Source organism: Pristis pectinata, chromosome 1 (assembly GCF_009764475.1).
Source record: "Pristis pectinata isolate sPriPec2 chromosome 1, sPriPec2.1.pri, whole genome shotgun sequence".
Lineage (NCBI taxonomy): Eukaryota > Metazoa > Chordata > Chondrichthyes > Rhinopristiformes > Pristidae > Pristis > Pristis pectinata.
Window position 1 is genome coordinate 93,769,289 of NC_067405.1, and position 24,061 is coordinate 93,793,349.

At 40.6% G+C, this 24,061-nt stretch overlaps 1 protein-coding gene across 1 annotated transcript; it reads right to left on the minus strand.

Annotated features, from left to right (window-relative positions):
- Window positions 1–324: 324 nt before the first annotated feature.
- Window positions 325–24,061, minus strand: LOC127569773 (peroxisomal N(1)-acetyl-spermine/spermidine oxidase-like). Its single transcript, XM_052014699.1, has 8 exons — window positions 23,944–24,061; window positions 23,195–23,361; window positions 13,782–14,241; window positions 9,129–9,322; window positions 7,515–7,776; window positions 4,952–5,064; window positions 2,864–3,027; window positions 325–480 (listed from the first exon to the last, which is right to left on the minus strand). The coding sequence occupies exons 1-8, from the start codon at window positions 24,036–24,038 to the stop codon at window positions 325–327; spliced, it is 1,611 nt and encodes a 536-aa protein (XP_051870659.1). The 5' UTR covers window positions 24,039–24,061.

Genomic DNA, 24,061 nt, shown 5'->3' on the forward strand with positions numbered 1-24,061 from the left:
CTTGATAGTATGGGCATAGTGGGCCAGATGGCTTGTTTCTCTGCTGTACAACTCAATGATCCAAGGAAGAAAGTATGAAAAGAAAATCTATTGAAATAGTTTTACTTTGTTTTAAGTACTATAATGATTTCAAGATGAGGGTTGATATATTTGACAAGCTCAGCATGATCTAAAAAACCTTTCTTCAGCTCTACTAATAAAAGCTGTGGAGAGCATTTAGGTCCAAATAATTTTGCTTTCTGGTGGTAAACTTTTAGAACTTAAAATAGGAGATAGAAAAAGAATCATGTATTACTTAACCAAATAATTAATGCATGGTTACACTTAAATCAATCCTTCAGTCTGAGGATATTGTTCTTCATTGGTGGAGTAATGAGCAATTAGTCGATCTGCCTCCCTCCAGCCAGATAGCAGAGCTCCATGAGTGGTGCTGTGGTAGCTTCGATGTGTTGCTTCACCAGCAAATAAAACCTGCAACATCTGGGATCAGAATGACATGATTATAATAATCTTCTAGGAAGTGCATGGGGCAAAAGTTTTCAAATGGTTCACTCGGCAAAGAAAACCGAAGATTCCCCCCCCCCCCCCCAAAAGTGCTTTAAAACCAAATATGTACTTTTGAAGTATAGTCATCCATTGCTTCTCCTTGAATTGTCCCATGGCATCTTTTATACGCAGCTAACAGGGCAAGTAGTTCTTGAGTTAAACATCCCATTCAAAAGATGGCATCTCTAACTCACTCAGTCTAGGTTTTGTGCATGACTTTCTCGAATGACTGATATGCCAAAGGTATCACTGAGTTAAGGCAAAAGAGAGAAGGAGGACAGTGATTTTAATTTCACAAAATCAAATAAACTCAAGTTTGATCCAAGCCAGTTGCAAAACAGGAATTCTTGGCAAGGTCCTGGGATGCATCAGAACCACTACACTTGAAAAATGTCCTATTAATTTTCCCTATGTGTATTGGGAATTTTAAAGTGGATTCTCTTAGAGATCTTTTAAAAAAATAGAAAGAGACCTATTACATAGCAAGACTTTGGAGAGGATGTAGAAGAAAGTTGCTAAAATGATTCTAGAGATGAACAGTAAACATTGTAAAGCATTCATCACTCAATCCTGTTTTTTTTTCTTATTCATTTTCAGAATCTGGACATTGCTCACAAGGTTGGTATTTATTGCCATCTCTAATTGTCCTTGGGAAGGTGGCTTGCTTGGTAATTGTAATCATGCCAGGGCTGTGCACCATTTTGCTGACTCCATTATTGCTGTGTAACAACAACTATTTGTTGTTCTGTTGCCGTTATCTAAATTATATAACCTAGCTAATTTGAAACATGTTAATTTACAGTCTGAACATTTAATTTTCTATTATTCATTTTTCGGGATGCGAGCCTCACTGACAAAGCCAGTATTTATTGTCCATCCCTAATTGCCCTTGAGAAGCTGGTGGTGAGCCTCCTTCTTGAGCCACTGCAGTCCTTCTAGTGAAGGTACTCGCAGTGCTGTTGGACAAGAAAATCCAGGATTTGGATCAAGCAATGAAGAAGGACTGGTGATATATTTCCAAGTCCCGTGTGCCTGTTGCCTTGTCTTTTTTGGTGGTAGAAGTTATGAGTAAATGGTGCACAGCTGTGGCCCCTGAGGATTAATGGTGGAGGCAATGAATGTTTAGGGTGGTGGATGGGCTGCCACTCAAGTAGGCTGCTTTGTCCTGGATGATGTTGAGAGTGATTGGCACTGCACTCATCCAGTCAAATGGAGAGTATTCCATCACATTCCTGATTTGTCTTGTAGATGGCGAAAAGGCCTTGGGTGCCAGGAGGTGAATCATTCACCACAGGATACCCAGCCTCTAGACTGCTTTTGCAGCTACTTTTATGTGGCTGGTCCAGCTGAGTTTCTGATCAATAGTGACCCCCTGGATATTGATGGTGGGGAACTGAGCAATGCCATTAAATGTCAAGGATAGACGGTTGGGTTCTCTCTTGTAGATGGGCATTGTCCGGCAGCTTTGCGCTCAGATGTTACTTCCCATTTAAATGCCTATGCCCGAATGTTGTCTAGGTCTTGCTGCGTGCAAGTGGGGGCTGCTTCATTTGCTTAGGAGTTGCATCATCAGTGAACATCCCCACTTGTTTTTTTTTGATGGAAAGAAGGTCAGTGATGAAGCGGCTGAAGACATTTGGACATAGGACACTGTTCTGAGGAACTCCTGCAGTCATGTCTTGTGGCTGGGATGAGTGACCTCCAACTACCATCTTCTTATGTGTGAGGTATGACTCCAGCCATCGGAATGTTTTCCTATTGATGTCCATTGACCTCAGTTTGACTAAGCGTCTTAATATCAAAGACAGTCAGTCTCACCTCTCTGAAATTCAGCTCTGTGGTTGATATTTCGACCTGGGCTATGGTGGCTGGGGCTGAGAGTTCCTGGTGATACCTAAACTGGTCATCAGCGGGTGGGTTATTGTTGTACAAGTAATCACCAGCTTCCATCGCTTTGCTGATAATTAAGAGTAGACTGATTGGGCAGTAATTAGACATATAGCATTTGTCCTGAATTTTATCATAACAGGGCAATTTTTTTCACATTATCAGGTAGATGCCAGTGTTGTAGCTCAAGATTCCTTGTTGCTTAAACTTTGCAGTTCAAACAAAATAACTATAGGTTGGTGCTGTCAAATTTGTTAATTGTGACAATTAGAACCATTTTCTTCATCAAAATTAAACTTGTTCTATAAAAGCATTCATTCACATTAGTGAATTCAGTTTTCCCCCTTTACAGAAAGTAAATTCCACCTCCCTGTGGCATGTGCTTGCCCTGTGAACCACTATGTTATCAATAATGGTTGCTTTTCCATACCTTGCTAGGATATCCGTCAGCTCCTTCTTGTGGCAGAGGCTTCGCCAGTGTGTCAATCATATCTCCAGTTGATTTGACGGCTATATGAGAGTAGGAGCCCTGAATATATGGGTTACTGAACCATTTTGTTACATAAACATTGTTGGGCTCTGGTACTGATAACCCTAGAGGCAAAACCAATGGTGATTATAAATTAACAATTATGAAGAAAGATTATTTGGTTGCAATTTTTTAATATGGTTGATTTAAGTATAAAATGGGAAATTTTCAGAATTATCTGCTGTGGCCAATAAGTTAGGAAATAAAATTAAAAAAGCTCATTATAAAGCTCAAAAAAGCTATTAAATTAAACAATTTCCACCTCCATCCAGAATCAATTTTTAATTTCTTTCTGAACTTTGTTATTATGATAATTGATAAAATTTGTTAGCAATACGCACATCTGTTAAAACTTATGTGTAGCCAGTCTACAAAGAGAGCTCCCCAGGTCTAAAAGAAAAATGTTTAAACAAGAACTAATCTAAGAACCTATCTTCAAAGGACTTTTGGTTTTAGATCATAATCCAAACAAAAACATTGTGCTATTAAGAGATATTTTTAATAGTAGCATATCCTTTGTGGATGCTGACGATAATGAGATTTTCCTCACTGTAATGATGGCAAGATTATGTCAAACAACACAGGGAGAGAATTTTATCTGCTACAGTTCCGTATGCAGGAACTTTATTCTGATGAACAAAATAAATATATTGTACCCCAAGTGAAACTGGAGTAAGTAGATATTATGTTTAATTTGGAGGAATTTAGTACTAGTAGAAGCAGGCTTGTAAAGTTTACAAGATGTGCTAGGAAAGATGAGAGCAAGATTAAAGTAGTCTAATGGAAAGACTGTAATAAGAGAATAGAGGGCCCTTCCAGATAATGTTTTCAGAAAATAGGATTAGTATCAAACAGAGGTGTCATAGAATCAGAGAACCTACAGCAGAAAAATAGGCCCTTTGGCTCACCGAGTTCATGCTGACCATCAAGCACCCATTTACACTAATCCCATTTTTATTACTCTCCCCACATTTTCATCAACTCCCTCAGAATCTACCACTCACCTACACAACAGGGGCAGTTTACAGTGGCCAATTAACTACAAGCCCGCATACCTTTGGGATGCGGGAGAAAAAAAGGATCACTCCAAGGAAACTCATGCTGTCACAGAAGGAACTCCATACATTCCACACCTGATGTCAGGATTGAACTCAAGTCATTGGTGCTGTGAGGAGCAGCTCAACCACTTGATACACACCCTCCTAAGTTGAAGTTGAAACTCTTAGAAATGAATTCAAATTATATATCCTCTTCAGAAATTGGATAAGCAGCAGGAAATGGGGAATAGGGAAGGTAGGCTGGTATTCAAATAGGATGTGAATGAAGATGTCCAGAAAATATCCATGTTGGGGTTGCAACATCATTTTTAAATTATTTAAATGATGCAATAGATCGTCACATATCCTTCAGCTGATAAATCAAAAACAGCCAGGGTTGTAAGGAAGGTAAGTGGGAGTATTATATCACAAAGAAGTGCTAGTATATTAAACAAGCAGGCAAAACTGTGGTAAAGCTGTTGCAATACAAATAAATGTGAGGTCATCCATTTCAGGCACTGTTAGACTGTTAACTGAACTTGGCTTATTTCTCATTACTAAATCCAGGACATAAAATTACTCTTCCTTTGCTGCACACCAATCTAATTTCTGCAATTATTTATTCTTTCATTTTTCAGCCACCACCAAGGGGCAAACTAAGGTCTTAAATCCTTTTCTGTTCCTTTCCCATAAAATCTCCACTGCCTGCTTACATTGCAATATATCCTCTCTCATCACGAAAGTGGCTTCAATGTTAATCACTTAAGCTACCCTTCCTCCGCAAACATCTCCCCCAATATTTCCTGGTATAGTTCCTAGTTCTATGGTCTTGTTACAATGTTCCTTAGTTATCATAACATAGAATCCATGTCATAACAGTGTACTGCAATGTTACTTTTGACTCTCAATATCTTCACCGCCAAGTTAATGGTCTTACCCCAAGAATTCTTACCGGTAAATTGTCTGAGAACCCTGGTGATGTTTGATGATATTTCCTCATCGCTGAGTGTTTCTATAAACTCTGCTTCTTTGCCTGAAATCCACCCCAAGAGCATGTGTCCATATCTACCGAACAGATCAAACCTCAGTTTGTACTTTTATCCAGCAAATCAACAACAAACTCCAGGCAATCCCCATATTTGCTAAAATATATTTATAATATTTATTGGCAAATTGGATTATTATTGTTACATGTACCGAGGTTCAGTGAAAAACTTTGTTTTGCATGCCATGCATACAGATCATTTCATTTCAACAGTCTATTGAGGTAGTAGAAAGGAAAACAATAACAGAATGCAGAATAAAGTGTTACAGTTACAGAGAAAGTGCAGTGCAAGTAGACAATAAGGTGCAAGGCCATGATGAGGTGGATTGTGAGGTCAAGAGTCCATCTTATCATACTAGGGGACTGTTTAATAGTCTTATAATAGAAACTGTGCTTGAGCCTAGTGGTACATGCTTTCAGGCTTTTATATCTTCTGCCCAATGGGGTGGGGGAGAGAGAGAATGTCCGGGGTGGGTGATGTCTTTGATTATGCTGGCTGCTTTACCGAGGCAGCAAGAAGTGTAGACAGAGACCATGGAGGGGAGGCTGGTTTCCATGATGTGCTGAGCTGTGTCAACAACTCTCTGCAGTTTCTTGCGGTCTCGGGCAGAGCAGTTGCCATACCAAGCCGTAATGTGTCCTGATAGAATGCCTTCTATGGTGCATCGATAAAAATGGGTGAGCATCAAAGGGGGCATGCCAAATTTCTTTAGCCTCCTGAGGAAGTAGAGGTGCTAGTGTGCTTTCTTCGGTGTGGTGTCTCTGTGGTTGGCCCAAGACAGGCTATTGGTGATGTTCACTCCTAGGAACTTGAAGCTTTCAACCTCAGCACCGTTGATCTAAACAGAAGCATGTGCACCACTCCCCTTTCTGAAGTCAATGACCAGTTCCTTTGTTTTGCTGACATTGAGGGAAAGGTTGTTGTCATGTCACCATGCCACTAGGCTCTCTAACTCCTTCCTGTATGCCGACTCATTGTTAGTTGAGATTCTGCCACTCTGCAAACTTGTAGATGGAGTTAGAAGAGAGTCTGGCCACGCAGTCGTGAGTGTAAAGGGAGTAAAGTAAGGGGCTGAGGACGCAGCCTTGTGAAGCACCTGGGTTGAGGATAATTGTGGCAGAGGTGTTGTTTCCTATCCTTACTGATTGCAGTCTGTTGGTCAGGAAGTTAAGGATCCAGTTGCAAAGAGAGGTTTTGAGTCCCAGGTCTTGGAGTTTGGAGATGAGTTTGCTTGGAATTATAGTATTGAAGGCAGAGCTGTAGTCAATAAGCAATAGTCTAACGTAGGTGATTTAATAACCAATAATAAAATACTACTAATTTATTTCTGACTCCTCGGTAGCCTTACATTGTACAACATGACCAGCAGGCAAGAGTTCACCGTTTAATTTTTGATTCATTATCATTTGCCAAAAAGAATGACATGCATTTTTATAGTGCCTTTCACAACCTCAAAACACTATACAGCTAAGAAACTACTTATGAAGAGTAGTAATTTCAGAAATGCACCAGGCAATATATGCACAGCAAGCTCCCACAAACAGCAATGCGATGACCAGATAATCAGTTTTAGTGATGTCTGTCAAGGGGTAAATATTGGCCAATATGCAGTAGATGATTCCACCACTCTTTACAATAATGCAGGAATCCCTCATTGTTGCAAAGGATTGTCAGCTGAGATCTCTGTTTTCCTATTGCTAGATTGGGACTTGAATCCATAAGTTTCTTAGACAGAGTGTAACCAACTGAGGCACTGTTGATTCCAGTGATAATGGTGAAATTAAATATGAGGTCCCATTCTATCTTTTCAACATTATTCCTCTTTAGTTTCCATGACTCTCTCTCCATCTGCCGACTCGCTACATCTCTACCACTTATCCACTCCCTGAGAAGTTCATCCTCCTCTCTTTCTGATTGAAAGCTTTCTCAAGTTTCTAATTTCCTTTCTTCAGGCCTTTCACTGCTACAATAATGTTGCTGTTCTTAACCTTTTCAGCAGCTCTCTTTATTCTAAATTGAAAATGTGTCCCACTTAATCTTCTCAGTTCCCATTGGTACCATTTGCAGTGACACAGTTCATACCTACACATTCTTAAGTCTGAGATCCGGAGGTGAACTAGAACACCATCTTTCATGTGTCTTGATCAAGTGCTGACTATCAGCCCAGATCACCTGAAGCAAAAGATCCCCGACCATAATCAAAACCTCTAGAAGATAACTACAATCCTAAAGTCCTCAATGCAAAATCATTTCTTCTCACCCTCTTCCTCTGCTTCGTCTATTCTTATTTTTGGTATCAAATATGAATCTATGGAGATTTTTCACCAAGCATTGAAAGTACCCTTCAGCTAACTTGGCTTCTTCCCCCTTACGACATTCAATCTGTTATAAGTTTCAATGAACAAAAAGTAAGAGTGAACTGGTATTCGGAAACTGTTTATGATATCAACAATTGTACTAATAATCTACCTTTCAGATGGATGGAGCACTTCCAGACCATACAGGCGTCGCCACCACTCAGCTGTGTTTGCTTTCAATACTGAAAATGGAGTTTCATCCTCCCAAACTAATCCTATACAATAGTCTGTACCAACACCTTTGTCCCAGAACGGAACCTCATACTCCAGGTAAATCTTATTAACTGTACCAAATCCTATGTTTTTGATTGCATGATATTTCTCAACTGGAAGGTGTGGATGAAACAAGGTCTTGGCCTCTGCTTTCAGATGACCTAATGAGCAAACACAAGGTAAATCTTACTGTCTTTCTAAATTATGATCAAGCTATCATCATCAGTTAATCACAATTCTTTTACATTTTCTACCTATAATTATTCCTCTCACTCTGGTAAATGGAAAAATAAGAATTGTAACCTAAATTGAACTGTTATTTAAATTTTGCTTATTTGAAAACAACCCACATTCTAAGCTTTGGGCCAGATTTTCTGACCTGCCAATTAACTGATAGCTACAGGAACTGGCCATTATCCGACTTCCCACTTGACAGTGAAGCTGGTCACTTGATATGCCACTGGGCACTAGAATCTCCCAGCCTTCATGTCAGTGCCCAGCTTCGGCAAGTTCACTGACTCAGACTGGAACTCGATGGGGTAGGGGGATAAAAGTGAATTTTGTAAACACTGGTTCGCCATTTAATTGTTCCCCCCAGATACTTGCCAACAAGGAAGATGTATCTGGGGAATAATTAAATGAAGACAGAAGATGGCCCCAATCTTTATTAAAGATATCTTTACATCTTTCAAGTTCTTGCTTCCTTGCAGATGATTGATATTGAAATCCCAGCGATTTTTTTTCCAGGTGTCCCCCCACTTTTTGGGTGGAAACAGTGTTCACGAGGACATACATGTGGAATGTCGAAGGTTCCAAGTGGTACACACTGTGCCAACAATTACATGCTTTGTAGTTTGCAGGTGTTAGGTCAGGCAACTGACCTAAACTGTTGTACTATGTCTGTCACTGTGCAGCGCACTGAATTTTTATTAATAATTTGTTGACAGCACACTGTAACAACAATTTGTATTTAAATAGTGCTTTAAGCAAAGAAAACCAATACTCGGCAGTGATCAATACATGAGATTATATTATTCACTGCTAGTATAATGCTTATACAACAAAATTGCAGTCTTTTCCTATTTTGGTGCCTCCCTGGAGCAGCATAACTAAGATTTTAAAATTATTAGAGAAGGAACAATCAAACCTGCATCCTGCAGCTGTGCAACACTACTCACGTTGTGTAAAGCAATCACGATTAGTCTGTGGGACATTTATGGTGCCTCAATTACTGAATGGCAACTCCATCACCGCAAGTTTATAATCAAACTCCTGTGTTCTGAAGATTTTCTCATTCTAATGCATTCATAAATTTTCTATCTCTTATTCTCTTAATGACAAAGTTGTTTTTGTTTGTCTTAAAACTGATTGGGACCCAAATCAGGTTTTATGTCTGAATAATTATAAGAATATTTTCACATTGTTATTTTTGTAACCTTTTCAATATTAAGAATACTTTGATCATTAACGTCTCATTTAAAGCAGGATCTTAAATTAAGTGTCATTTTTTTACCTAATGAAACTGTCGCTATGGTGTGATCAGCTAGAAGGTAATCTCCATCTTCACACATCACTCTGACAGGATACTGAGATCCATCCTCTGATGCAAAACTTCCATTCCACAGGATCTGTTTAACAGGTTTCTTCAGCAGTAGTTTCTCTTTGGGGATGACTTCTACCATGTTTGAAATCAACTTGAGGAATACTCTGGAATAGCATAAGTTTTATTTGTCGGTAAATCCTTAATGAGAATCAAGTCACGTGAATAACACTACATCATTTGGCCATGACTCAAACTATTGAATGTATCCATCAGCACGTGGGTCTACTTAAAAAATTATCCAATTACTTGATGTTTTCCACTGAAAACTACTCATAACATCAATTTTACATCATCAATTGTAGAAAAAATAAATGCTAGCTAATTAATACAATGGGACATCTTGAATGTGAAGGTAACTAGATTATCTATTGAAAACAAACAATATAATTCAGTATCTCAACAAAGTAATTTTGGATTATACATTTGTCTGGGCAAGGTATTCTAATCAAAGTAAAGTAATGCAAAGTAAAAACAATTTAATCTCTAAATTGCTGCAATTATTGACAATTCATCCATATCATGCAAGTGTCTCCTAACAAGACATTTTTAAATAATTGTGTTGTATAATTAGTAAAATAATTGGAACACACATAGTAAAACCTTCATACTCTAACAATTAACATATATTGTAGAACATTACTTGTAATGGTTCTGATTACTTATGCAGCCCACTGAAGTAATTTTGCAAAGACTATTAAATGATAGTAACTATTAAAGATGAAAGGAACCATTTAACCTTATCCACCCCAGGGATATCTTTGAATATAGTGGACAATGGTGAAGTTATACATTAATTATTATCCATTCACTCCTCAGCAAACTACTCACTTCTAATCAACCTATGATCATGATATTTCTGTACTTCATACATTGTGGAACATCATGGGACAGACTTCAATATTCCATGCTTTGATATAGAATCATAGAACAGTACAGCACAATACAGGCCCTTCGGCCCACAATGTTGTGCCGACCTTTAAACCTCACCTAAGACTATCTAACCCCTTCCTCCCACATATCCCTCTATTTTTAAATTCCTCCATATGCTTATCTAGCAATCTCTTGAATTTGACCAATGTACCTGCCCCCACCACCACCCCAGGCAGCGCATTCCATGCACCAACCACTCTCTGGGTAAAAAACCTTCCTCTGATATCTCCCTTGAACTTCCCACCCAATACTTTAAAGCCATGCCCTTTTGTATTGAGCATTGGTGCCCTGGGGGAGACACTGGCTGTCTACTCTATCTATTCCTCTTAATATTTTGTACACCTCTATCATGTCTCCTCTCATCCTCCTTCTCTCCAAAGTGTAAAGCCCTGGCTCCCTTAGTCTCTCCTCATAATGTATACTCTCTAAATCAGGCAGCATCCTGGTACATCTCCTCTGCACCCTTTCCAATGCTTCCACATCCTTCCTAAAATGAGGCGACCAGAACTGGACACAGTACTCTAAGTGTGGTCTAACCAGAGTTTTGTAGAGCTGCATCATTACCTCGCGGCTCTTAAACTCAATCCCATGATTTATGAATGCTAACATCCCATAAGCTTTCTTAACTACCCTATCCACCTGTGAGGCAACTTTTAGTGATCTGTGGATATGAACCACCAGATCTCTCTGCTCCCCCACACTACCCAGAATCCTGCCATTAACTTTGTACTCTGCCTTGGAGTTTGTCCTTCCAAAGTGTACCACCTCACATTTCTCTGGATTGAACTCCATCTGCCACTTCTCAGCCCAGCTTTGCCTCCTATCAATGTCCCTCTGCAATCTTGGACAATCCTTCACACTATCCACAACACCACCAACCTTTGTGTCGTCTGCAAACTTGCCAACCCACCCTTCTACCCCCTTATCCAAGTCATTAATAAAAATCACGAAAAGCAGAGGTCCCAGAACTGATCCTTGTGGGACACCGCTAGTCACAGCCCTCCAATCTGAATGCACTCCCTCCACCACAACCCTCTGCTTTCTACAGGCAAGCCAATTCTCAATCCACACGGCCAAGCTTCCCTGGATCCCATGCCCTCTGACCTTCTGAAGAAGCCTACCATGTGGAACCTTGTCAAATGCCTTACTAAAATCCATGTAGACCACATCTACTGCACTACCCTCATCAATCTGCCTGGTCACCTCCTCAAAGAACACTATCAAGCTTGTGAGACATGATCTGCCCTTCACAAAGCCATGCTGGCTGTCCCTGATCAGGCCATGATTCTCTAAATGCCCATAGATCCTATCTCTAAGAATCCTTTCCAACAGCTTGCCCACCACAGATGTAAGGCTCACTGGTCTATAATTCCTTGGACTATCCCTACTACCTTTTTTGAATAAGGGGACAACATTTGCCATGCTTGAATCCTCCGGTACCATTCCCATGGACAATGAGGACTCAAAGATCCTAGCCAATGGTTCAGCAATCTCCTCCCTCACCTCGCGGAGCAGCCTGGGGAATATTCCATCAGGTCCCGGGGACTTAACTGTCCTAATATTTTCTAACAGCTCCAACACATCCTCTTTCTTCATATCCACATGGTCTAGAACATTAACCTTACCAACACTGTCCTCAGCGTCATCAATGCCCCTCTCCTTGGTGAATACTGAAGAGAAGTTTTCATTGAGGACCTCACCCACTTCCACAGCTTCGAGGCACATCTTCCCACCTTTGTCTCTAATTGGTCTTACCTTTACTCTCGTCATCCTTCTGCTTTTCACATAAGTGAAAAATGCCTTGGGGTTTTCCTTAACCCTACTCGCCAAGGCCTTTTCATGTCCCCTTCTTGCTCTCCTCAGCCCCTTCTTAAGTTCCTTCTTTGCTACCCTATGTTCCTCAAGAGACCTATCTGATCCTTGCTGCCTACACCTTATGTATGCTGCCTTCTTCCTCCTAACTAGATGTTCCACCTCTCTTGTCACCCATGGTTCCTTCACCCTGCCATTCTTTCTCTGCCACACTGGGGCAAATTTATCCTTAACATCCTGCAAGAGATCCCTGAACAACGACCACATTTCCATAGTACATTTCCCTTCAAAGATGTCATCCCAATTTACACTCGCAAGTTCTAGCCTTATAGCCTCATAATTTGCCCTTCCCCAATTAAATATCTTCCTGTCCTCTATGCTCCTATCCTTGTCCATGACATTGCTAAAGGTTAGGGAGCGGTGGTCACTGTCCCCCAAATGCTCACCCACTGAGAGATCTGTCACTTGACTTGGTTCATTACCTAATACTACATCTAATATGGCATTCCCTCTAGTCGGCCTGTCAACATACTGTGACAGGAATCCGTCCTGGACACACTTTACAAACTCTTTCCCATCTAAACCTTTGGTACTAAGCAGGTGCCAATCAGTATTTGGGAAGCTGAAGTCTCCCATGATAACAACCCTGTTATTTTTGCACCTTTCCAAAACCTGCCTCCTAATCTGCTCCTCAGTATCCTTACTGCTACCAGGGGGCCTATAGAATACTCCCAGTAGAGTAATTGCTCCTTTCTTGTCCCTAACTTCCACCCATACTGACTCTAGAGAGGATCCTGCCACATTATCCACCCTTTCTGCAGGTATAATAGTATCCCTGACCAGTAACGCCACCCCTCCTCCTCTTCTCCCCCCTTCCTATCCCTTTTAAAACACTGAAATCCGGGAATATTCAGTATCCATTCCTGCCCTGGTGACGGCCAAGTCTCTGCAAGAGCCACAATATCATAGTTCCATGTATTTATCCAAGCTCTCAGTTCATCACCCTCATTCCTGATACTTCTTGCATTTAAGTAACTGCACTTTAGCCCATCCACCTTACTACTTTTATACCCTATACTCCGCTTCTCCTTCCTCAAAGCCTTTCTATATGTTAGATCTGACTTTACTCCACGCACTTCTTCCACTGACCTATCCCCTTGCAAACTAGTTTAAACCCTCCTGAACCACACTAGTAAACCTGCCTGCAAGGATATTGGTCCCCCTCGAGTTTAGGTGTAACCTGTCCACTCTGTACAGGGCCCACCTTCCCCAGAAGAGATCCCAATGATCCAAAAATCTAAAACCTTGTCCTCTTCACCAACTCCTCAGCCATATGGTAGAATGTTCTGACTTGCCTCCTCCAGGGAGTCTACAGGTCCTTAATTTTCGACCAGTTGCAATCTGTCTTCATATAATATGCCAATGTACCCAACAGTAATGCATATGCCTTCCTGATTGCCATTCTGGCTATCAATAAGGTGACTATATTTTACACAGATTGTATTACAATAATTTGATGGCTAAAGCTTTTAGATGATGCCAGGATGGTTAGGTATTCAATCATAAGTTGCAACTTAAATGTATGCCCTACTGAAAACTTTATATTTTGATGTTGAGGAGGAGATAAATCTACACATTCCTAATGGTAATTAGGTCTTTAAGTGATGCTTTGGTACACGACTACATTTGCACTTGCTAAATGTATACTTTCAATACAAAATTTATGTTGCTTTCAAGACTTTAACCATCTAATAATCTATGGAATTGTGTAATTTAAATGCAAAACAAAAAATGGACAGTATGCTGATTTTTTTTACTAACTGTGGAGAATTTCTGTCACCACCTTCAATATATTCATAATTACTTAATTCCTGCAGTGACACATCATGGAGGTTTTGTGCTGCATCATTTACACATTCTTCCTTCATTATCATATTAAGCAGGCCGAGCTTTTGGTGCCTGAGCCGAGTAGAGTCACTGGTCCAGTTTGCAATGACCTTCTTTATTTCTTCCAAGATGACATCACCAATACTTTTAGATGGTGTGTAACCTTTTTGTTGAGAATGAAGGTAAGAACGCCAAAGTATATATCTAGATAGATTTGTCATTTGTTCAATGAAGTCAGAATCTAGCTGTTCCTGCATGCTGGTGAACACCGTACATTCAGGGGTAGAGTTATTTTGTCCTTGAAGAAGGCCATATTTTCTGGCCAGTTGAAAAATAGGATTCTTCATGCTTGCTCCATGAATGTACTGGGCTCCCTCAATGATGAATGATTTGCCTAAACACAAAACAAAAAAAAGAATCTTCTTTAGAGATAGCTGTCAAAATACTGGTGAGATTCTTTTCCTAATGGGAATAGTGTGACAAGAGGATAACCTTTAGGCTAGAATTTTCCACACATTGTCATCTACTTTTGAGGTTCTTTGTTCTTGTCCTGTGAATGTAATGAGCTCCTTTATCAGCCACTGATTTGCCTGCACATATAAAGTTCAGAAGAAATTATTGTGCTATTTATTTCCTTAAAAAAAATCACTAAAAATATAAAAGTTGATTTCCCAAGTTTTATTTTCTAATAGCACAAACAGACTACGTGGAAAGACCTTAAATCTATACTCAGTTGCTTACATAAATAGTAGAGTTAGAATAAAGAGATTAGTGAGGTTGGAATAAACAATGACAAATGGTGGCTTCAAGGCAGAGCTGATATCTTTTAATTGCCTCAATAACATAAGTGTGTGGAGTTAGACTCCTGAGTGTCCCTTCAGAAAATGTTATGACTCAACCTAAATGACAATACCAACATGGATATTTTAGCAGAGCCTATCACAACACACATACCTTACCACTGTAAATTAAAGTAATCCACGGTCAGTCCATCTGATATAACATGGGTTCTGTCCAGTCTGAACTAATAGTAGCTTTTAATGCTTGAGCTCCAAAGACAACCAATAAGCTTCTTAGCTACAGATAAAGAATCCCTGCAGTGAAACATCATGCTATAGGCAGAGCTACAAAATTCCACAACCATAGGATCAGAAAAAACTCCTGCAGTACCGCCACATTCAGTGGTGCTGGCCAATTAGGCAACTAGCAGGAAGCAGAGCCTTCATGAGCATTTTCATCTTCAATCCTAGTACATAAATGTAACAGACAAGGCTAAAATATTCAATCATCCTCAGTCAGTGGTGTAGAGTAGATGGTCCTTGTTAGCCTTCTCCTGAAGTCTTCATCATCATAGATGCTAATCTCCATCTAACTCGATGTACTCCATGTGGTATTGTCAAGTTTGCTCTGGGACAGGGGATCCACCCAGACCAAACCAGTGCTGTAACTGGCAAGAAAATCTTTGACAGCCTTGAGCTGCTCAGGGATACCTATGTGCAGGACAGAGGGGTGGATGCCTACCTGGTCAGCTTGGACCAAGAGGCGACCTTTGACAGGATATCACACACGTATATGATGGATGTGCTCTGCAAAATGGGTTATGGGGAGGGAATCAGAAATTGGATCCAACTGCTCTGCACAGACATCCGTAGTGCAGTCCAATCCAAATCAATGGGTGGGAGACAGATAGCTTCCCCATCAAGTCTGTGGTCAGGCAGTGTTGTCCACTCTCCCGTCTTGTTTGTGTGCTGCACAGCATCCTTTGCTGAATCCATAAGGAAGGATGAGCGCATAAGAGGGGTGACATTGCCAGGCAGTGGAGGCACCCAAGTCAAAACCTCCCTGTACATGGACAATGTCACTGTCTTCTGCCTGGATCCTTGGTCAGTTCGCAGATTGATCAGCATCTGTGACCAGTTCAAGTTGGCAACAGGGGCCAGAGTCAACCGCAGGGAGAGCGAGGCCATGCTCTTCAGTAACTGGTCCGACTGATCCAATGTCCCCTTCACCATCAGGAATGACTACCTGAAGGTGCTGGGGATCTGGTTCAGAGGGGCTGAGGTGTGTAACAAAAATTGGCTGAAGCAGATTGGGTCTGCTGGAAATGGCGTTCTCTGTCAATAACCAGGAAGAACTTGGTCATCAGGTGCGATATGCTCTCATGGCTACTGTAGTTGGCACAGGTGTGGCAAGTACACCTGTACACCTCATCCCTGCTCCTCTGTGTCGGTCATCACCCAGGGTGTTTTCCAGTTTATCTGGGGGTCCAAGATGGTGCGAGTCCGGCGGGTCACGTTACACGTCCTCTGAGAATGGGGGCAAAAGTGTACCTAACTTTGCCCTCATCCTGATGACTACCTTCATATATGGCTGTATCAGTCAGTGTGTGAATCCCAAGTATGTGGGCACCAATTACATGCCGAGGTTCTACCTGTTCCTGGTGTTGTGGAAGATAGGCCTGGCCCCATTACCACACAACGTCCCAGTCAGCTGGACGTTGCCACACTACCTGTCCTTTGTGGAAGAGTTCTTCCAAGTAAACACCTTTGACCACAAGTCCATCAGGCAGTGGTCAGCGCAGAACGTCCTGCAGATACTGCGGGACAGGGACACTATGGATATGGTAGGGTGGTTCCCTGAGCAGATTGTCCAAACCCTCTGGCAGAACACCTCATCCTCAGATCTCACTAACAAGCACCAAGAACTCATTTGGCTGGTGGTAAAAGGGGCCCTCACAGTCAGATCTTTCTTGCACAGATGACGTATCATCCCCAATGCACGCTGCCCTTGGGACGTCTGCGGTGGGGAAGAGATGGTCACCCACCTCTTTTCAGAGTGTGGATGTGGAAACAGATGCAAAGGTCTGTGTCCCGGTTCATCCCCACCAGCTGCATAATGGAGGACTCTTTGATCTACAGGCTGTTCCTGGGGACACAAACCAAGACAGACATCAAGTGCTGCTGGAAGATCATCAACTCAGTGAAAGTTGCCCTTTGGTCTGCCCGAAATTTCTTGGTCTTCCAGCACAGTGAGATGTCCGTAAGGGAATGCTGCAGACTGGCACAGTCCAGGCTGCAGGAGTACATGCTGCATGCTGAGGGTCACACTGAAGCTCGGTGCAGCCAATGCTGAGGCTCTGTGGCGAAGGACCACAATCTGGGCACTTTCCGCTACCGCACATGGAGGGGTGGTGTTGGGTGGGGAAGCCCCTTGAACAATGAAAGGGGTATCACTTCAGGGGGCCACGTGAGTGGCAATAGTGCTATATTTGTGTTTTTTTTCTTTAAAAGTTTACACTACTAAATGTAATGACCATGAATATAGAATATAGAAGTTTTTTGCACTTCCACAAAATTCCATATCGGCATGCTGCACTGGACATAGCAAAGTTTGTTGATTCCAAGAACATGTGGTACTGAAGACCTCTGTTCCAGAATTAGCTATATCTTAAGCAGTCCAGTGCACCTGTAATTGTGGGATCTGCCCAAGAAAAAGTTGAACATTTCCCAAGCACATCCTGTTCACAAAAAAACATTGTCAGTTAAACCCAGCCAATTATTGTCCCATCAACCTACACTCAATCATCAGCAAAAGAGACAGAAGGATGTATCAAAAGTGCTCACCAATGTAGGAAAGAAGCTATTCTGCCTTGTTTTGGAAGCAGTTGAGATTTTTGAATGTTGTTGCAGCTGTAGTTCAAGTGGAATGAACACCATTCTGCCCTTATCGTGGAAGGAAAGTCATTAAGGTAATGGACCTGAAGAATCCCCCTGAGGAACTCCTGCATTGATACCCTTCAACAATCACAATCATTTCCTTTGTGTTGGGTGTGACTTGCCAACAATGCTCACAATAAAGTACTTACTCTTCTTCAGCTGGGTTCTGCCAGCTCCACGCAACTCCAAGTCATGGACCAAACATGAACAAAAGAGCAGAATTCCAAAGAATTCCTCATAAAACTGAACTCAATGGACTTCAGGTGGAATTCTCTGTGGGCCAATTTACCTTCAGCTGCTTCATCAATTACCTTCCTTCTATCCCTTCCTTCATAAGATCAGATGAAAAATTTACTGATGATTGCAAAGTACTCAACTCTCTTTGGAATTCCTCATATTAATGAAAATCCATATTCACATGCAACAAGACCAAGACCAAGTGACAACTAATATTTGCACTGGATGAGTGCCAGTGAACATCCATGTCTGAAAAGAAGGGAAGTAGCAACAGAAGTCGACAGGGTAGTGAAAAAGGTGTATGGCATGCTTGCCTTCATTAGTCAAGGCACTGAGTTCAAGAGTCAGGAAATTATGTTGCAGCTTTATAAAACTCTGGCTAGGCCACATCTGGAGTATTGCATTCAATCCTGACCTCCCCATTATAAGAAGGAATGTGAAGTCTATTGAGAGTTGCTGGATGGTGGATGCTGGACCAGGATGCTGACTGGATTAGAGGGCATGTGCTATAAGGAGAGGTTTGACAAACTAGGGTTGTTTACTCTGGAGCGGCAGAAGCGAGACATGATAAAAGTTTATAAAATTGTGAGAGGCACAGACAGAGTTGATAGCCAGTATCTTTTTCCCAGGTTTGAAATGTCTAATACCAGAGGGCATGCATTTAAGGTGAAAGGGGAAAAGTTCAAAGGAGACATGCAGGGCAAGTTTATTACACAGAGAGCAGTGTCTGCCTGGAATGCCAGGGGCGGTGGTGGAGGCAGATACGATAGAAGCATTTAAGAGGCCCTTGGATAGGCACATGAATATGCAGAGAATGGAGAGATATGGACCATGTGCAGACAGAAGGGATTAGGTGTCATTAGTTTAATTAGTTCAACACTACGTTGTGGGCCAAAGGGCCTGTTCCTGTGCTGTACTATTCTATGTTCTATCGAAGCTAAATAAATCCATGAGAGAACAAGAAATTGGAAGATATATTGATAGGCTGAAATAAACAGGTATTTAACATGATATAGCATAATAGGTATGTCAATAAAAATTGAGGTCTTTCGTATAAAAAGGTCAGGAACGGCATGGATATAAAACTAGCTCAGTGACAGGAAACAGTGTAGCAGTGAATGCTTGTTTTTCAATCTGGAGGGAAGTGTAAAGTGATGCTCCCGAGGAGTTGGTATTGGGACTACTATATCTTAAGAACTTGGACCTGAGTGTACAGGGCATAATTTCCAAATATGCAGACATCACAAAACTTTGGAGTGTAGTGAACTAACATGAAGATGGTAATAGATATTAAGAAATATTATCAGGCTAGTGATATGGACAGACATGTGATAGATGGAATTTAACACAGAAAAATACAAAATGTTACATTGTGACAGGAGAGGCAATATAAACCAGAGAGCACATTTGAGTACAGGACCAGAAAGACATGTCCATAAACTATTGAATGTGGTAGAGAACGTGGTTTAAAAAGCATACGAGAACCTGGCCTTTATAAATAGGCCCTGGAGTACAAGAGCAAAAAAAAATCATGATGAACTTTTATAAAATATTGGTTCAGTCAAAACTGAAATATTGTGTCCACAAATGACCATCACACTTCAGGAAAAATGTGAAGGCTTTTTAGACGATGCAGAACTGATTGACAAGAATGATCTTGGGGATAGATTGGAGAATCTAGATTGGAGACAGTTACGTGGATAGATTGGAAAAGCTGGGTTTGTTCTTCTTGGGGTAGAGGAAGCTGTGAGAGGATCTAATTAGAGGTATTCAAAATCATCATTGATGTAGACAAAGTAGATAGAGAGGAGCTGTTCCATTGGCGGAATGGTCAAAAACCAGTGGACATAAAAAGTGAGAAGCAAAAGTGACACGAGGGTTTTTTTTAAAACAATGCGTGATTAAGGTCTGGAATGGCCTTCTGCGGTTTGTGAAAGCAGATTCAGTGGTGGAATTCAAAAGGGAACTGAATAATACATGGAAAGCAAAATAAAAATGAAGGCCTTTGTGGGAGGCTACGGAACTGGAAATAATTGGATTGCCCATGCATAGAGCATGCATAGTCCTATTGCTGTGCTGTAATCTCTCTATGACTTTGAGTGGATGAAAACTCATGTGAAGCACAGGTTGGTTAGACCATTTGGCCTAATTCTGTACTGCAAATTATATGTTTTTTTTATATGTAAGAGATTTCCCTATGACCTTTAATGGCATTAACATCCCCAAATCCACTACCATAGAATCCCGATTCTTGTTGACCAGAAACTCAAATGAGTCAGCCATATGAATCCCACAGCTACTATCAGTTTTGAGGCTGAGTAGCCTGAAATCCCGACTCCCCAAAATCCCTTCATTACTTACAAGCCACGTTGAGCATGGTGCTGCACGTTCCAGTTGTCTGCAGCTGTAACTAAAAGCAGTGCCTTATTCAAGACATTGTACTGGTTGGCTGGCCAACCCTCTTAGCCAACCTTGTCTTCACATGTATTCTACTGTAGTTATGTGTGTACGCTGTAGGGAAGTTTGTGGTTAATCACCAAAAGCTTGTTTCTTTAGCTGGTTTCTTCACCTCTCAAACCAGATTCAGAAGGACAAAAACAGCAGATGAATAGGAATAGATTCACCTCCTAGCTCGATGCATCACTCTTCCATCGTGATTTACAAGGTTGATATCCCTACCTTACAAATTGTGTGAGTGCCTTCAGCAGATGGATTGCTGTGGTTAAAAAAAAGTCTTTACACTATCTACCTAAAGGTAACAAGGGATGGATAATAAATAGTGGCTTAGTCAGCAATACCTGCATTCTATGAATTTTCTTTTTAAAAATTAGAAAGCATGGCATTTTAAAATTAACTTTGACTTGACTTTCCAGATTTCAGCAGTGGCAAATAATTTTCTCATCCTGTTTTACTGCAATTATCTGGTGGAGGGGGAAGCTGGATCCAGCTCCATTTGGGGTATGAATCACTTTCTCTGTCAAAGTGGCAAATTACAACGGGAATGTTAAGTGTCTACATAATGATCCAATCCTCTATTAGTTCAAGTTCAGTTTATAATTAAACTAATTTGCTTATTTGCATTTCATTACACAGCAGGCTCCCTGCAGATAGAATAAAAAGAGAAAGATGCTTGGAATTACATGAATGGGTATTTTGTCTGTATTTTTGTGCTGATTTATGGTTATTTGTTATTGTTGAATGCCCCTTTATCAGTTTGTTTATAAAACTAACTTTATTTTGAAGTATGCTACTTATGTAATGTCTTCCTTCACCAGTAACATTCCAGCCAAGCCTGAGCTAAGATAACTTAGAAGACTCATGCCACTGCCATTTAATTTGACTGGCAATGAAATTCACAAAGTACCAGTGCACAGAAACCAATCAACATAAGAAAATAAGAACATTAAAAATTGGATTAGGAATTGACCGTTAACTCGTTGAATTCACTATTTAATAAAATTACTTCACTATTCAATAAAATCGTCTCATGATTCTATCTATCACATCGTACTGTACCTTTTCTTTTCAATTGATCCATGTCGTATTGCCTTCCTAAAATCACTCTCCCAGACGTAGTGGTAAGCCAGCATCTTAAAATGCTGCATTCTTGTGATGATGGTCCTTCCACACTAACATTAGATAGGGAGTTCCAAGAATTTGATGATGAAGGAACAAAGGACAACTCCCATTGGCTCTGTTTGGAACCACTGGTATTCGGTAGTTTAAGCTTCAGTAAACCTCAGGCTTCTGCACATGTCCTAATGAACACGGAAATCTGAGGCTTACTGATGTTGCATCTGTCATTGCACTCTGTCACTATGATCCACATGGAGTCCAAAGGTGAGGCCCAGTCTTGCTGAGATTCTCCACCATTACACTGAGGAATTCACCATTCAGATCCTAAACCAGATCAGACCTGGTGTTGGAGCTGGAATGTCAATGATTTCAATGAGTGTGACAGGCCTGTTGATTAGGATATGTTACACTTCATTTTTTTGGATGTGCTTTTATTTTTTTTATTTTTCATAATTTTTAAACTACTTCTATCTTAATAATTTTTAAACCTCTCTGAATGCCAGAAACATTTTAAAACAAGAGACTAAGCTCCACCCACAACTTTGTCTTCTGTCAAAGTCTGTCAGAGGCTTTCCCAGGGGAACGAGGCCTCAGCACTACACCACCTTAAGTCTAGTCACTGTCTGGACCTTGTACCTGACTCTAGGGTATGGAGAGTGGCAGGTGGTGTCCAATGCAATTTAACCCCAATACATTTTCAAATCAAAAGACAGTGACTTGGAGGGAAATCTGTGTTTTCCTGCACCTGGTAGACATAGCATTGCTAAGACTTTTCCAGCATTGTAACATCACCCTCTTTTGCCTCAGGTCATCAGTCATGCTTTTGTGATCTCTGGATTTGACCATTGCTTGTTCTACCCTCTATAAACTTGAGGTCATTCAAAACTTTTCTGCCTGAATCCTAACCAGCTCAACCATTTTTTCACTGAATCACATTGGATCTGCAATGTACCTTAAGGTGTACATTGGATAATGCTGGAGTACTGATAAGGTCAACTTAAAGTAACATTTTCATGGCACAGGCACTTGTAACAAGGGTATTATAACTCTAAAAGCAGGGAATCTGCAACACTACTGCTTGTAATGATGTTACTGCATCTTCTGATCATATAACTTTTACATATCTATATACAAATTAACTGCAAGCTCCCAGTTGAGTGGTGTCTCTATTTTAAAACTGACCTATTTTCAAAGCCTTCCGTGACCCTGCCTCTTCTACCTCTGTAGTCTCCTCCAACCCAAGAATCCTCCAAGATATTAATGTACTTCCAAAATCCCTCAATTTTATCTCTCTGACATTGGTGGCCAAGCTGCCAGAGCCCAAAGCTCTGGAATTCTTTTCCTAAAACTCCTTGCTTCTCTCTCACTCTAACTACCTTTAACATGCTCCTTAAAACCTACATTATTGGTTTAGCATTTGGTCATCTTCCCTAGTATCTCCTTAATTGGTTCATTTTCAGAATTTTGTTAGATAAAGATCCTGCAAAGTACTCTAGGATGCTTTGCTATGTTACAGGTGCTGTATAAATGCAATTTTTTTTGTTGTAATTGGCCTCATTCACTTCTCAGTTGATATTCCTTTGCAGCCTCCTTGTGTCCTCATATTACTTTCCAAGCTAACTTTGTATCATCAATAAACTTACATGCATAATACTCAGTTCTTCCATCCAAGATATTGTTATGGTTTCTAATAGCCAGGAGCTCATACACTACATGACTCAAACTAATCTTCTTGCTTGCCAACTGCTTAAAGTTTCTCCGGTCAAGGTACAACTTGATTTCCGTGCTTCTGTTCATTATCCAGCACACCACACTTACCAAAGGGAGAGCTTCTGATCCGTCCACCTGGCTGATCTGCTGCCTCAACAACCAGTAGGTCAGTGAACCCTTCCTTCAGCAGTTTTCCAGCAGCCCCCACTCCAGCTATCCCAGCTCCGATAATGACAATTTTTGCAGTTTTATTTGTAGATTGTTTAAAATCCATACTTTGGAACAAGAAAAGCACACAATGAATAAAAAGTTTGTGTCAGAACATAGATTGTGAGTGGCTGTCATAGAGCAATAAGCAGTGATCAAAGAACACAACTGCTAGGAAGATTATTTTTGTGTAAATTTTCAATGTGTTAAGAATTCACAATTGTAAGCTGAAAAGTAAAATACACTGAGATGATGATGAATAAAAATGGAACAAAACATCAGTGGCCCCAAAAACTGTTGCATAACCTCTAGGCATAAGAGGCCATCCACATAAAAAAACTACCATCAAAGATCAAGAGAAGCTGAAGGAAATTTATGGTGCAATGGTTTACATGCAGACATTCCTGCATAACCTACAGCTTTACCGAGGATAATATATACAATTGATTTTCTTAAATTAGAGAGGAAAAGAAATGTTAAATTTAAGAATGAAATTTAAAAAACAAAACTGCAGAGGCTGGAAATCTAAAATAAAATAGAAAATCCTGAAAATACTCTGCAAGTCAGGCTGCATTTGCAGGAAGACAAACAGAGTGAGGTAGAAAAACAATCTGTTTAAAAATGTTAATCCATAAAAAAGATAAACTTACGGCACTGCCTTGGAGGATTGTCCCATGATCAGTACTGCCAGCGGTAAGGCACTGCAAAAACTGATAATAAATGTACTCCCCATATTAGATGTCATAAAGGGACAGGTGTCGGAGATAC